At 34.7% G+C, this 16,698-nt stretch overlaps 1 protein-coding gene across 11 annotated transcripts in view; it reads right to left on the bottom strand.

Annotated features, from left to right (window-relative positions):
* The window catches only part of CCDC18 (coiled-coil domain containing 18), a 137,295-nt gene that overhangs the window by 110,425 nt on the left and 10,172 nt on the right, over positions 1-16,698 (bottom strand). For 10 of the 11 annotated variants that reach the window (XM_057543682.1, XM_057543696.1, XM_057543676.1 and 7 more), the window contains 5 exons: positions 15,333-15,439; positions 13,995-14,123; positions 3,724-3,820; positions 2,215-2,336; positions 992-1,283 (listed from right to left, as the gene is read on the bottom strand). In XM_057543682.1, the coding sequence (XP_057399665.1) occupies positions 992-1,283; positions 2,215-2,336; positions 3,724-3,820; positions 13,995-14,123; positions 15,333-15,439 (747 nt within the window). Of the gene's footprint in view, positions 1-991; positions 1,284-2,214; positions 2,337-3,723; positions 3,821-13,994; positions 14,124-15,332; positions 15,440-16,698 lie in introns of those variants that run through there. The other variant, XM_057543719.1, reaches the window with a different exon arrangement.

Here is a 16,698-nt window from a genome sequence, read left to right as displayed (position 1 = left end):
GTGGCCAGATGCTACCATAAAAACAATTTAATATTCTGTACCATTCTAATAGTATATGAAAAGTTGCTCAACATGGTCAACAGGGAAATGGAAATTAAAACCACAATGTGATACCAGTTAATACTCATTAAGATGGCTATAATCAAAAAGACAGACAATAACAATTGTTGGCTAAGATGTAGAGAAACAGAAATCCTCATATTTTGCTGGTGAGAATGTAAAATGGTACAGCCACTTTGCAAAAGTTTGGCATAAATTTTCCACATGACTCGGCAATTCTACTTCTAGGTATCTACTCAAGAGAAATGTGTGGACAGAGACTAGTAAGCAAATGTTCATAACAGCATCATTCATAATAGTTCAAAAGTGGAAACAACCCAAATGTCCATCTATTGGTGAATGAATAAATAAAATGTGGCATATCCATACAAAGGAATAATATTAAACAATAGAAAGAAATGAAATACTGATATATATCACAATGAAAGAACCTCAAAAACATTAAGAAAATGTAAGACCACATACTGTACAATTCATTTATATGAAATGTCCAGAAAAGACAAATCTCCATAGGCAGAAAGTAGATTAGTGATTCCCTAGGAGTGGGGATGGGTACAGGGACTAATTATAAATGGGCACAAGGGACCTTTGGGGGATAGAAGTGTTTGAAAACTGGATTGTGGTGATTGTTCCAGAACTTGTAAATTTACTAAAAATTATTGAACAGTACACTTAAAATGGGTGAACGCTGTGGTATATAAATGTTCCTTTAAAACTGTTGTTTTAAAAAATTCTGTGCCATTCTTATACATGGCATCTGAGAGATTGAGAAAGGATGGAAAGGTAAGTTCAGAAGAAAGGATTAGATAGAAAAGAACTGATGACTGAAAGCAGACATGTGAGGAAAAAAATAGAAGGTAATAAAGCAACAACAAAATTATGATCTCTTATAAAGCACTTGGGTAAAATTTTCCTTGTCACACATACTTACTGGCAACTGGGACATAATTTTTTCCAAACTTCTCAGTTCCACCCTTGAACTTTCTATTTCTTGCTGACACAAATCCAGTCTCTCATTCTGTGTTACAATACGAACTTTTAATTCTCGGTTTTCATTCATCAGAGAAAATTTTTCTCTAAGTATTTCGTCTTTATCCTCTAACTCACTCTCTAGCTTAAGAATACTTTGTCTAGATTCAGTTAGTTGTGCCATGACTTCTGAATTTTTCACTGCCATGATTCTTAATTTTTCTTTTCCATTATTATTTTCTTCTTGTAACTGCCTATGAAGAAAAAAGCATAAAAATGAAAATAAAACATACATTCACTTTCAATAATATTTAGTTAATCTCACTTTTTAAATATTTTAAAGTTTAATTCTGAAATAATACTTGCTCACATTTACTGAGTGCCTACCTTCTGCATGCTAGGCACTCACAACTTTATGTGGCTAGCACTATTGTTACTCCCTGCTTACGGATGGAGGAAAACAAGGCAAGGAAAGGTTATGAAACTTGCCCAGTGTCTCACAGTAAGTAGTTGAGCAGAATAATCCCACTATCTTGGAGGTATTTCTGCTCCCTTTTAAAAAGTGTACGACAGGAGAGTTAGCTCCAAAATCCTGACACAATATTTTGCAGCATCAAGAAAGTTTTAGATAGTATAAGGAAAAAAATCACAAACTATTTATTAGCCACAACTCTAAAAGATAAAGTCTAATTAACCATTAACAGATTACTATGCAGCATTTTAAAATATATATGTATATACCTATAAAAACATGTCAAACATTAGAACAATCTACTGTTTAGAACTGTTATTGTATTTCATCAGTTCCCTTTTTCACATTTTTAACATCTCTGAAATGAGAAGGTTAGACTAGGTGATGCTTCATGATTTGAAGAATACATATTTCACTAGCTAATGTGGTCACACTACAAGGACACTACATCTGTGTTAATTTTTTCTAAATATATTTAAAGCAAATATGTTGATCATATTACTCTATATTTACAAGTATATTAACATCAACACATGTTTTATTCATTTAAAATCCTAAATTTACAAGTAGAAAACAATTTCAGTCATGGATGCCTATCTTTCTACATTATTTAAGGCCATAATTACAGAATTCAAAATATTCTATTTTTAAATGTTTCAGTTTTTTCTCTATTTCCACACAAAAATCCTTTTTTTTACAATAGGATACTGTACCTTAATTTCTCTTTCAGAATTTCAAGTTCACTTTTATATAGACCACACTTTTCCTGTAGCCTTTTATTTTCTTTTTCACAGTTAATTAGATTTTTCTCTAATATTGCTTCTTCAGCTTGAACCTAAAACAATAATTTGTTTTAAGTGGATGCACTAATGTGGTCATAAGTTTTAGGTATTTCAAGTTAAAATGTAGTGATTTCGGAAATAAGCAGGAGAGTGGAGTAAGTACTCCACAAGTTTAAGTCCCCAGCCTTGTAGTGAAAGGAGCAAAGTGAACTTTCAGCAACAAAGAACAGGGAGGGGGGAATGCTACCACCTGTCCAGAAATGGTTAAGAGCCTACAAGAAAGGAACAACAGCATGATTACCTGAAAGCAGAATTGTTCTGCTCTTATGTGGACAAGGCAAGCAACTCATGTAGAGATGCTCCATCAAGTTACTAAAGGCTAACTTTAGTGTAAATGTTCCAGAGAAGTAATTTTTGAAATTTTAGCCACAGAGTACTCCCAAGGAAATCACAGCCCCAAATTTAAAACAGATAAAAGTCAAGCATCCAGGTTTGAGCAGTGGGAATGGAGGACTGGACAGATCTGCTCCACTTCCTTTGTTATACCTATCTAACTATAGGGCTCTGCTGAGCAGTTTGAAGTTGATAATCCTAAGAAGTATGAAAAAAATCATCTCTTACATTTTCCTCTCTTTCCTCTATAAAGTCCTCCCTCTCTAGGAGGATATTCCCCCTACTAAGTTTTCTACCTCCCACTCCAGATTACCTTATTAAAAATCCTTTCTACAATATTTCTTTCCCACAGGGACCTTTTCCAAGGCTTTCAAAACAGTGATCTTATTAATTCACACTTAAGACGTCAGTATCTAATGGGATCTTAAATTTTTCTTATTTTTAATATTTCTTCTATCCTACCTTTCTTCGAACAGAATTTGTAAATATTAATTAAGGATATAAAGAATTTATCTTAATGTCCAACATGTGGCCTCCCTCCAAACAGGTTTATTATCATGTGGTATTACTTGAAGATATTCAATGAATGTAATTAAGCCACTATATATTACTATGTAGAACCTATTCAAGGAACCTTCCCTCTGAGAGGCAGAAGTGAGCCTCTCTCAGGGTCCTATGTCTAAGGAGACCAATTAAAGGCTACATAAACTACTCTGCCTTCATTTTCACTGAGGTGATAGGAACAAATTTCCTGCTTTTACTTCTATAGCTCCAAACTGCTCACTCACCCCATTTTTCTCTACATTTTGTTCCTTGTCTCCACTCTTTTCCTTCTTTGGATAAGAAAGTTTCTGCTCATTATAAGAAGATGGTAAATATTATACTTAACTAATAATTATAAATTCTTTATTTCAATGATATTATTATGAATGAGATCATAAAAATTACTCCCCACTTTAACCATAAATAAAGATATTCTATTTATGTCTATATTTTCAGAATGTGGTGGGTAATACAAAACACTGAATTTGCACAACTGCCTCTTACCTTTTCCAGTTTTTCAGCCACTTTTTCTTTATAATGTTGGAAAGCTTTACTTAGCTCTTCAGCATTATATAGTGCTTCATTCCTCTGTCGTTCAGCTCTAAAATTTAACAAGAGATAATTAATAAAAGTAAAGAATGCTCTGTACTTGTGTATTTAAGTTCCAAAATAACCTATATTTAATTATAAGGAATAACTAGAGAGAAGCAGATTTTTCTGTGTTAAAAAAAAGTATAAGGCTTAAAATGGCAAAATGAAAAATGAAGACTAGACTACAATAATTTCCTCACTATGAAATCTATATGAAAAATAAAATAGAATATAAAATACTTATAAACTTTGAAACATACAGACATTCTTATGTGTTGGCAATTTTTTCTCTGTCTGGAAAAGACAGATTAGGGAAGTTGCCTGAGGCTATATGATAAATTTTCAAAGATCAGGTATTACAGAATCAATCCACTGTCTAGTATATTAAAAATACTCAGTAAATCCTGTGATCTTTGAAAAGGCCAAGTAAATTTTCAAAAAAGATATAAAATCTGAACAACAAAATCCAACCACTATCAAGCACTGCCTTAAGCCCAACCATTCTGTCTCACCTCTTAGTTCATCCTGACCTTTCCTCATACCTCTCACACTGAATTGAGACTACTAGGCTGGAACTTGGTCAATTTCATACCCACATCTAAAAATTTTTCTATATTTAAACTTATTTTCATCACATTATTTTGAAGTTAGTGACTCTTCTCTTATTCAAGGTGAATTCCTTTATCTATACTCTGGATCTTAGCTCTTCCCTTTCAGGACTCTTCTGTATTTTCAGTCTCTTCTCTATTGGCTTACAAATTCAAGTGAAAGTATCTCTTACTTCCTGAATATATGGGGTTCTTAAATTTGGACAGCAACTGTGGATATCAGGGATGTCTGTCTGGTTCCAAGTTTCAAATAAAAAAGAGTTTAAACAATAAGGGATTTATTTGAAAATCTACGAGAATATACTCCATTCCTTAGTTGGCATAGCTAGAATTCAGAGAGCAAAGGGTACCTGTATTTTTCACTTTTTAGTTTTTAAATGGTCCATACTTTTGACCAGATTTAATAGCTTTATTTATTTATTTATTTATTTTTATTTTTTGGCTGCGTTGGGTCTTTGTTGCTGTGCTCAGGCTTTCTCTAGATGCGGCGAGCGGGGGCTACTCCTCGTTGCGGTGCGCGGGCTTCTCATTGCAGTGGCTTCTCTTGTTGCAGAGCACGGGCTCTAGGCGCACAGGCTTCAGTAGTTGTGGCACGTGGGCTCAGTAGTTGTGGCTTGCAGGCTCTAGAGTGCAGGCTCAGTAGTTGTGGCTCACAGGCTTAGTTGCTCCGCAGCATGTGGGATCTTCCCGGACCAGGGCTCAAACCCGTGTCCCCTGCATTGGCAGGCGGATTCTTAACCACTGCGCCACCAGGGAAGTCCCACCACCAATACTTATAAAAAGGTCATAATATTTTCAGCCTCACAGAAGAGAATGGATAAATATATACATGTACTCCCAACCCAACTTTTGTGAATCTTAACTCTTTGCTATTTTTGTTTCATGTAGCCTTTTCATTATAAGCAAAAAAACATTATAGACATTACAGAGTTGAGGTCCCTGTTCACCTCCAAATCCCATTCCCCTGACTTCTTCCACAGAGGTAACCCTAGTGTGACTTTGTTGTATTATCATCATACATTTTGTACATTCACATGTTAACCAAAAAATCCACAAACAATACATCATAGTTCATCTATTGTAAGAGGCACACTGTTTTCACATTTTTAACATCTCTAAAATTATTATGTATTTTACAATTGATGGTATACCATAGTTTCATGATATTTTTTCTTAGTGATTACTAAAATAACGGTACACCTTAAAATCTGTGGAATCTTACATTCAATGAAATATCGTAATCTTTTTCCATATACTTTATATGAATGGCACCACAATGTATATATCCTTCTACAGACTACTTTTGTTCATTATTATTCAAGACATATCTATGTTCATCCATGTGACTATAGTTCACTTTTAAAAATCTAATATATACTATTCTATTGTATAAAAATAGTATAATTTATTCATCCATTTTTTTAGTTGATAGACATTGAGGTTGCTTCCACCTAACACAATGTTGCAATGAACACCTTGGTGCATAGTTCCTTGGCAATATGTGTGAGAGTTTCTTTAAGATAAATAATTAGGAGCTGAATTGCTAGATATTTTCCAAAAGGTATTTCAAAGTTGAAGGTACTATGGTACACCTTCAATTTATTAAATCCTTTAAAAAAAAAAAAGTAGTACAGCAGCTGCACCAATTTACTCTCCCAACCAGAAATATGTATGAGTTTATTATACCACACCTTCACCCACACTTAGAGATGCAGTATAGAATAATAATAAAATAGTAACCTATCTAAGCCTCCCAGCGACCTATGATAAAGTAAGTGCCACAAACAAGGAACTGAGAGGTTAAGTAACTTGCCCAAGATCTCACGGGTTACTGTGAATGTAACCTGTTTGCATAATCTTTCTACCTAACCACTTTGCACTACTACTTCTGTCACGGTATTCAATTCATTGGGCCCTAGAGCCACAGTGTTTGGGTTCAAATTCTACCTCTACCACTTTCTACACGGGTGACGTTAACTTCTAATTCAGTTTCTTCATCTATAAAATGAGGATATTATCAAACTCTTATGATTGTGTGAGGAATAAATAAGTTATATACCTAAAGCACTTAGAAAAGTGTTTACACATAATAAATGCTCAGTGAGTTACTACAATATCATCAAATTTAAAACTTTTGCCAATCTAATAGTGTGACATGTTTGTAGCTTTACAACCTCACTGTAGTTTTAATTTACATTTTTGATGACAGTGAGGTTAAGCAACTTTCATGTTTCATTGGATATCTGAGTTTCCTGTCCTTTACCTCTACAGATTCTTTGTCTTTTATTACTGGATATCGCCCCCCAACCCTGCCTTTTGTTATTGATTTGTGAGAGTTCTTTACAAATTCTGGATATTAATCTTTGTTATATTATTTGCAAATATTTCCCCAACCATTAGTCCTGTCTTTTTCACTTCTTTTTTTTTCTTTTTTTTTATAATTTTCTTTTTTTTTTTTTTTAAGTTTTTTTTATTTATTTATGGCTGTGTTGGGTCTTCATTTCTGTGCGAGGGCTTTCTCTAGTTGTGGCAAGCGGGGGCCACTGTTCATCACGGTGCGCAGGCCTCTCACTATCGTGGCCTCTCTTGTTGCAGAGCACAGGCTCCAGACGCGCAGGCTCAGTAATTGTGGCTCACGGGCCTAGTTGCTCCGCGGCATGTGGGATCTTCCCAGACCAGGGCTCGAACCCGTGTCCCCTGCATTGGCAGGCAGATTCCCAACCACTGCGCCACCAGGGAAGCCCTTTTTCACTTCTTAATTGATGAGTTTTATAAACACAAGGTTTTTATTTTAATGGACTTAAAATTTAGCAATCTTTTCCTGTAATATTCATGCTTTTTTGCTCTCATTTTAAAACATTCTTCCCTACCATGAGACAACACAGAAACTATTCTCATATATTTTCTCTAAAAGTTTTACTTTTCACAATTGGGCCTTTAATCCATCTGGAATTTTTTTTTTTAATGCAGGTATAGTATGAGGCAGGAATCTAATTTAATTTTTTAATCAATAATCAATTCTCCATGAATCATTTTTTGAAGTTCGTTTTTTTTTTAATATTTATTTATTTATTTAGGCTGCGCCGGGTCTTAGTTGCAGCATGTGGGATCTTCGTTGCGGCATGTGGGATCTTTTAGTTGCGGCATGCAGACTTCTTAGTTGCAGTATGCACTCTTAGTTGTGGCATGGAAACTCCTTAGTTGCAGCATGCATGCAGGATCTAGTTCCCCGACCAGGGATCGAACCTGGGCCCCCTGCATTGGGAGAGCAGAGTCTTACCCACTGGACCCCCAGGGAAGTCCTCCTGAAGTATTTGTTTTTAAAATTAAATCAGTATACCCTTAATGTGGATTCACCATTTTTTGATATTTTGCCACCATTGCTTTCTGTCTCTCACTTGAGAGATTTTTTTGCACTGAACTATATATCCTAGAGTAACTAGTAATATAACCACAAGTAACTATCAAATTTAAGAAATCTAAAATTGATACAATATTACTGTCTAATACACAATTCACATATAAATTTTATTAATTATTCCAATAATTTCTTTATGGAATTTTCCTTCTTCTGATCCAGGATCACTTACTGCTTTTAGTTATCATGTCTCTTTAGTCTCCTTAATCTGGAACATCTTCTCAGCTTTTCTCAGTCTTTCATGACAGTGACATTTTTGAAGACTAAACAGTTGTTTTACAGAAAACCAACCTGAGCTTGTCTGATGTTTCCTCGTGATTAGTTTCAGGCTATTCATTCTCAAGAGGCATACCACATAAACGGTGTTGTACCCTTCTCACTATATCACATATGAAACACATGATGTCAGTTTGTCCAGCACCTTAATTATTGATTCTTCCATCCTTTGCCCTGATTTGTAATGCCACCTGTTACATTATGAAGATTCCACTGTATGCATGTTTGCTTAAGAGTCTCTGTTCTGTACCACTGATCTTTTTGTTTATTCCTATACCAATATCACATTGACTTAATTAGTATAACTTTAGAAGTCTTGTTATCTATAGACATGTTCTCTACCTTGGTCTACAGTTTCAAAAGTGCCTTGTTTGTTCTTGGACATTGGTTCTTCCACATGATTTTAGGGTCAGTTCATTAAGTTCTACCAAAAATTTTATTGGGATATTGATCGGAATTGTACTGAATGTATAAACTATTTCGGGGAAAACTGACACCTTTATGTTAGGTTCCCTTCCAGAAAAATGGTATACACCTCATTAGTTAGATCTTCTCTTAAGGCTTTCAAAGAACCTTTATTATTTTCTCCATTGTATTAAGTATGTCTTTTTAGTCTGATATTTTGACATCTGGGGCATTACTGACCCTAGGAAGATTGGCCCTCCCAGGGCTAACCAATTCTCAGAGATTAATAAACTTTGCACATGGGAGTGCACCTTTCATACACAAACTAAGTAATCCAGAGCCCACTCCCCATTCCTCTATCTGGCTCTTACACACCGGGCTAATATTCTCCTGTCCTAATCACCACAGGACCAGGTACTAGACCACTCAGGACAGTCTTACACTTCTGCCCACTGAGATTATTCATACTAGCCAATCCGAAGGCTGAATACCCTACCTCAACCGTTTATTCCCACAGAAGCCACAGTAAAACCTCTTGTTCATATTTTCTTCCCAACTCCCTCTGCCTTCTGAACAACCCTGATACTTCCCTGTGTGGTCCCTCTACATGACATGTCATGTCTCCTATTTCTAGTAATCTGTGAGTGTAAAAACTTCTTCATTTATGACAGCCATTTCCATGTCTATCTTGCCATATCTGATTAAAACAAATCCTGAGTACATTTTTAAACCTCCATTAAGACTGTACCTATCTTCTGTAGATTTTTTCAGATTTAACTTATATTTTAATTTTTTATTGAGTGAAGTGCTCACATCTTAAGTGAATGAATTTGTACATATGTGTGTACCCACATAACTACTATCCAGATCAAACATAGAACATTTCCAGCACCCAAAAGGCTCCCTTGTGCACCCTCTCAGTCAATACTCTTCACCTAAAAAGGTAAACACTATTTGGACTTTTAACACCATATATTAATTTTGCTTATTCTTGATTTCTTAAGGAAATACACAGTATTCTTTTGCATCTGGCTTCCTTTGTTTAACATCTGTAATATCTGTCCCTGTTGTTAAAGAACTATAGTTGCTCTTTTTCACTGATTCATATATTTCAGAATATGAATGAATATATTTATTAATCCTGTTGTTGATGAACACTTGGCAATTATTAATAAAGCTACTTTGAGCATCCTTGCACATGTCTTTTGATAGATACAGGTCTTCATTTCTGTTGGAGTGGATGCTGGATCATAGGGTGACTTACGTTTAGATTTAGTAGATACTGACAAATAGTTTTCCAAAGTGGTTCTACCAATTTATACTCCTACTATAAATATATTTGAATTCCAGTTGCTCTACAAATTCAAAACTTGATACTGTGAGTCTTTTTCATTTTAGCCACCATGTGCCATAATGGGACTGTTCCTTTCGTCATCATCGTTTTGTTTATTTTATTTTTTTGTGGGGAAATTTCTAATGATTGATTGAATACCTTTAATGGCTAAACAACTATTAAGGTTTTCAATTTATTTACTTAAAACATTCATTTATTTAATTATTTATTTGGCTGCACTGGGTCTTAGTTGTGGCACGCGGGATCTTTGTTGCCACATGTGGAATCTTTAGTTGCGGCATGCGGGGGTCTTTAGTTGTGGCATGTGGGATCTTTAGTTGAGGCATGCGAACTCTTAGTTGCAGCATGTGGTATCTAGTTCCCTGACCAGGGATCGAACCTGGGCCCCCTGCATTGGGAGCGCAGAGTCTTAGCCACTGGACTACCAGGGAGCGCAGAGTCTTAGCCACTGGACCACCAGGGAAATCCCCAAGGTTTTCAATTTATGCTGAAGTTAGTTTTGTTAAACTTAATTTTGTTGGGAAATCATTTATTTAGTCTAAGTTTTCAAATGTATTATCCTAAAATGGTTCATAGTACTTGGTCTTATTTCTTAAATCATAGCTAAATCTGTAACTTACGAGTTCCTTTTCAATTCCAATATTGGTTTTTATGCCTTTTCTCTTAGATTAATCTTGTCTTATGCCCATTCCCTTGGTCACTGTGAAAAGAACCAGATTTAGGTTTTGGGGATTCTCTATTGTTTCTTTGTTTTCTATTTCACCCTTATCTTTATTATTTAATTACTTCTATTTTTCTTTTGATCAAGCTTTCTTTTATGTCCTTTTCCTGACTACATAAATTCAATGTTTTAGCTCATTCACATACTAATTTTATTATTTTTTTAATAAATTTATTTATTTTTATTTATTTATCTTTGGCTGCGTTGGGTCTCTGTTGCTGTGCGCAGGTTTTCTCTAGTTGCGGTGAGCAGGCTTCTCATTGTGGTGGCTTCTCTTGCTGCAGAGCACAGGCTCTAGGTGTGCGGGCTTCAGTAGTTGTGGCACGTGGGCTCAGTAGTTGTGCCTTGCAGGCTCTAGAGTGCAGGCTCAGTAGTTGTGGCACACAGGCTTAGTCGCTCTGCAGCATGTGGGATCTTCCCGGACCAGGGCTCGAACCCAGGTCCCCTTCATCGGCAGGCAGATTCTTAACCACTGTGTCACCAGGGAAGTCTCTCACATACTAATTTTTTTTTTAAGGGAATTTTTTTTCATAAATTTATTTATGTATTTATTTATTTTTGGCTGAACTGGATCTTCGTTGCTGTGCGCAGGCTCTCTCCAGTTGCAGCGAGCGGGGGCCACTCCCCTCTGCAGTGCACAGGCTTCTCACTGCCATGGCCTCTCCCGTTACAGAGCACGGGCTCTAGGGCACTTGGGCTTCAGTCGCTGTGGCACGCAGGCTCAGCAATTGTGGCCCACGGGCCCAGCTGTTCCACGGCATATAGGATCCTCCCGGACCAGGGCTCGAACCCGGGTCCCCTGCATTGGCAGGAGGATTCTTAACCACTGTGTCACCAGGGAAGTCCCTCACATACTAATTTTAATACATGCACAGGAGACTAAAAATTTTCTTCTGAGAATATCTTTGGCTGCAGCCCACAAGCTGCAATATTTTTTATATCACTCAGTTCTAAGTCTTTTAATTTTCATAATTTCTTCAATGGTCCATGAGTAGCAAGAAGGATGATTTTAAATCTTCAAACATACATGATTTGGGGGTGGGGGGGCGGGGTTGTTATATATAACTTAATTATACTGTGGTCTGAGAAGGTGATATGTATGACACAAATATTTTTATCTTTGTTAAAATTCATGCTTTCTGGCAGAGTGAGGTAACAAATTATAAATGTTCTACGAGTGCCTGAAAGAATGTGAATTCTCAAATTGTTGGCTACAGGGTTCCATACATACATCCATTAGATCAAGATTATTAATCACTCAACTCTTCAGCTTCTTACTTTTTTGTTTCTTAATCTCACAATTCTAGTAAATGTGTAAAAGTGTTCCCTGTATGATTACAGATTTGTTCCTTGAAATTTTGTTTTCTTTAAGTATTTTGGGACTAAATTATTAGATAAATAGAAGTTTAGAATCTTTATAGCTTCCTGCTTAAGTGTTACCTAAACATTATATATATGAGTTCTTTTTAACTCTAGTAATGCTTGTTGCACTTAGAACTATTCTGTGTGATATTAATATAGCTATATCTACTTTGTTTTGGTGACTATTTGCCTGAAACATTTCTTTTCATCCTTTTGAGTTCATCTTTTCTGTGTCCTTATGTGGTTTTCTTTTTCTTTTCTTTTTTACAACATTGTGTTTAATTTCTGCTGTACAGCAAAGTGACTCAGTTATATATATATATATATATTTTTTTTCATATTCTTTACCATTATGGTTTATTACAGAATATTGAATATAGTTCCCTGTCCTATACGGTAGGACTTTGTTGTTTATCCTGTGTCTTTATGTTTTAATTATGTCTCTTATAAACAGCATAAAGCTCAACAACCTCCGCCTTTATACTGGCTTTTTAATCCATTATGATTAATCATCACCAAAAAAAAAAGTCTTGCAAAGGTTTTGATTTTTCATTTTCAGAATGCCAATCTTCATTCTAGCTCTTCAAAAAGTTCCAAGCGTCTTCATGTCACATCTCTACCTAAAAATCTCAATTGCCTATTTATCCTCTCCAGGTTAAAACACAAATCTTTTGGCATAAACACAAAGCTATTTACAGTCTGGACCAAGCCTGTCTTTTTCCTCAAATCCTACTACACCTGCCCATTTATAAGTACACAAAACTCCTAGTGTTCTTCAAAAATGATGTTCTTTTATACTTCTATGACTTTGCACATGCTGTCCAGAACGTGTCCATCCCTACTTATTCACCTTATGACAGCATAGTCAATACTCTACCCTAAAAATCATCTCTTGTATAAGTTCTACAGAGAGAACTAGTCGCTCATTCTCTGTACTTTTTTTTAGCTACATTGTAAGGCTTTTCTTCATGTATTATTATCTTGTTATTTTAAATTATCATGTATAAAAAGCTCATCTGAGTAAGTAAAGTCTGAATTTCAGAATATTTAATCACACAGTTTACATTTGCAATAGCTACATTTGTTAGTGTTTATTATTTACAAAGCACCTTACATTTCTTTTTTCATTTATTCCTCACATCAAGACAATATCATCTTGACTTAATAGATGAACAAACTGAGGTTCAAGAAGGTTAAATAGTTTCCCCAAGGTAACGAAGTCACTTAGAGGTAAAAGCTGGCTGTTTGACTCCAAAATCTAAACATTTCCACTAAGTAATACTGCCTACTAAATATATATTGTAACCTGAACTATACTAACCAAATACTGCTGAGAAAATGTTCTTCCAAACTCATTTTAATGAAAAAATGACATAGATGGGTTTTGAGCAGTTTTTAGAAGTTTAAATGCACACACAAACAAATATTTATCTATGTATGACAACTTTTCAAAAAACACTTTCTTCATAACATTATTTACATCATAGTATAAATTTTTAAACCATATTTTTGTTGCCAGAGAAGATAAAAATGCAAATTATGATTTTACCCTGTGTAAAAGCTGCTATAATTACATTATTATATTGTAAAATCTCATTAAACTAAAAAATTTTTCATCTTTATTAGTTTAAAAGTTAACATTCAAAGTTAATGGTTATATGGTCAAAGCTAACTAGAAAACTTTATCTTATGATTTATACAAAATAGATATTTTTGCATTACTTATGTATTCCTAAAGGGAGACCCAACCACACTTTCTCATGAATTTTATTTAATTTCAGAAATAAGTATCATTTCATTGATAATCATTATCGGGCTTTAAAGAATTAATTCCAATTCAAAATGCCAATACCATAAAGTCCACACGTGAAATTTTTAATCAAAAATTTTAAAAAATTAATGGACAGAAAAGAACATTAAATTTTCTACTGCCAAATTTCTGAAATTTTTTCACTTCAAAAACTAAGTAGAATTTTAAACAGATACTATATTCTTTGTTTCTCCCCTACGAAAACAATTATTTGTTTTAAAAACACATACCTCTTTCTTTGTTTACTTTGTTCAAGTAAGTCTACCTTCAGCTTTATACATTCCTCTTGGGACTTCTGCAAACTCTGTTCCTTTTCAGTCACCATTTTCTGACTCTGCTCTAATTTATCTTCTGCCTCTCTATAAAACAAAGATACTTTTAAAGGCTGTTGAAGAGATTATTTCAGGTAGGCAAGAATAGTTCAACATCAGGAATTCTATTAGTTTAAATCACTGAGTTAAGAGAAACATATATTTAACAAGAGAAAGAGAAAAGGCATAGTCATCACTTGTGAACTATTAGTTTTCATAAGGAATAAAAGGATACTTCTATCAGATTATAAATATATCTGAAATAAAAGATTATATCCTATTTAATGATCAGATACATTTCAGAAACTAGATAAGTATGACTGTTATCACCACTATATCCACTGATTTTTCTGACAGTTGCAAAAAGCTAAAATGAAAAAGTAGTAAGTATAAATTTTGGAAAGGAAAGACAAAATTCTTTTTTTTGCTGATAATATCATTAGCTACCTGGAAAATCCCAGGAGAATCAAAATCAAAATTAGAATTAATTAAAGGTATGACAAATAGTCCAATTACAAAATAATTATAGTATTATACAAAAAGCAGTAGCCTTCCTATATACTATCAATGAACAGAACAAGAACAAATTCACAACAACCAAAAATATAAAATACCTAGGAATAAACTTAACATATATATTACAAAGAAAATTATGAAATTCTGATGGTCATGAGAGATGACTTTAGTGTGCATCAGAATCATCTGCAGGACTTGTTAAAACACAGATTGCTGGGTCCCACCTCCCAGAGTTTGTGACTCCGTAAGTCTGAGACAAGAACTGAGATCTGCATTTCTTACAAGTTCCCAGATGATGCTCATACTGCTGGTGCCAGAACTACTCTTTTGAGAATCACTAAAATGGAGCAATATCCTATTTAGTATGCATATATTTCTCATTTTATTCATAGCAGAAGAGGAAGATAAATTATAAAGTGCCTGATTCCTTGTATTTTATTTCTTGAACTCCCATCGAAGTACTGAGTACATATTACTATGCAGGGCAACAAGCGAACTAGTTCATATTAATGAAAACACATAAATAAGCATCTCAGCTTAGATTTAGTCTTTTTTAGCCCCTATATACTGCATGTATCCTGCAGCCAAGAGGAGTTATGATGGACTGAAAACAGAATCAACAAGTTCCAACTAAGACAGTCTATACACCAATATGGATTTATTGGGGTGGGGGACAAATTTTAACAAGATACGTCAAAAAGTAAAAGTAGAAAATAAATATTTTAAAGCTCTAAGTTTTACCTCAAAACTTTATCTTGGGCTGAAACTTCTGCTTCCAAATTTATAATCTGTTCTTCTAAGATTGGTACATTGGCTGCCTGTTGTTGAGCAGATTCAAGCACAGAAACCTAAAACAAAAAACTTTTAGAGCACTTTCTTCACAAAATAAATTAATCGACTTTGTCCTTAGTTTCTTTTACCATCTGACAGGGGTTCAGTAGAACTCCCCAGTCATTGTTCAATTGTGAAGCTCATCTTATCTATCAATTTATGTGGGCATGTCATCATCACAAGCCAGTCTCAGCATGTAAGTTCCTGCCGTTACCCTCAACTTAACATCCCAAGATAACTGGTTAGTTATTTGGGGAAAAAAAGAGAACCTCTACAGACTAATTTAAAGATAAATTTATCTAAAAAAATAAATTTCACATACATTAGAAAATTAAATTTCAAAGACCAAATCATTTAAAATCACATAAAAATACTTACTGAACCTTGTTATTATTTAAAATCTAATTTTAGAATACATGCTTACTAGAGAAAATCTAGAAAATACAGAAAAGCATAGTAATCCTACAACTTGGAATATGAAGAGTGTAGGATGGTAGAAATCCACAACCTAAATGGTGTCTGGAAAAGAATACCAGTAAGAGAACTAATTATCCCCCAAAAAAGGAAGCATGAGATCATAGTACAGGGCACGGATGAGGTCCAGGATAGAAAACCTGGGATATAGTTCTAACTCTGTTGATAAGTCCCTCCTTTTCCTATTCTCAGAACACCAAGAGTCACACGATGGCCTACCAAGAAGAGATAGAAAGTTATTGTTATTATCTGGAGAATTGAACAGGAAAGGTTTGAGACTCTTGAGACATTACATGGAATGGTGAGCAGGGATGAGGAAGAGGTAAAAACAAAGAGATTAATAAGGAACAGTCAGCTTCTAGCTTCCTACCCCACCTCATTTGGGGCTACCCCATAGGTAAGAAATCAAAGGATTCTTTGCTGGAGAAACTCAAGAGCTACAAAGAAAAAGACCTCACATATGGATGTTGGATGGGGGAAGGGAGATGTCTCCCTACAAAAGAGCCATCTTCTCAACCATCACCAACAAATGAAGCCCAATGGACAACAAACTTCACCTTTGCACAGAGAGCTTCCAAACAGCATTTAAGTGCCTTCCCTTAAATACAAATAGCCAAAACACCAATATCTGAAAGCTTCTATCACAAAAATCAGAGGTCAAAACAAAAGAAAAAAGCAACTGGCAGCAGCCAGGCAAACATATACACACACACAAACACACAGAATCATTAAATCTTCAGAGAGCTATGAGAAGATACTGCATCAGGATGTTATTAAATATAAAACAATCAGAGAACATGAA

The sequence above is a fragment of the Balaenoptera acutorostrata genome, chromosome 1 (assembly GCF_949987535.1).
Source record: "Balaenoptera acutorostrata chromosome 1, mBalAcu1.1, whole genome shotgun sequence".
Classification (NCBI taxonomy): Eukaryota; Metazoa; Chordata; class Mammalia; order Artiodactyla; family Balaenopteridae; genus Balaenoptera; species Balaenoptera acutorostrata.
This window is presented reverse-complemented; position numbering and strand designations above follow the sequence as displayed.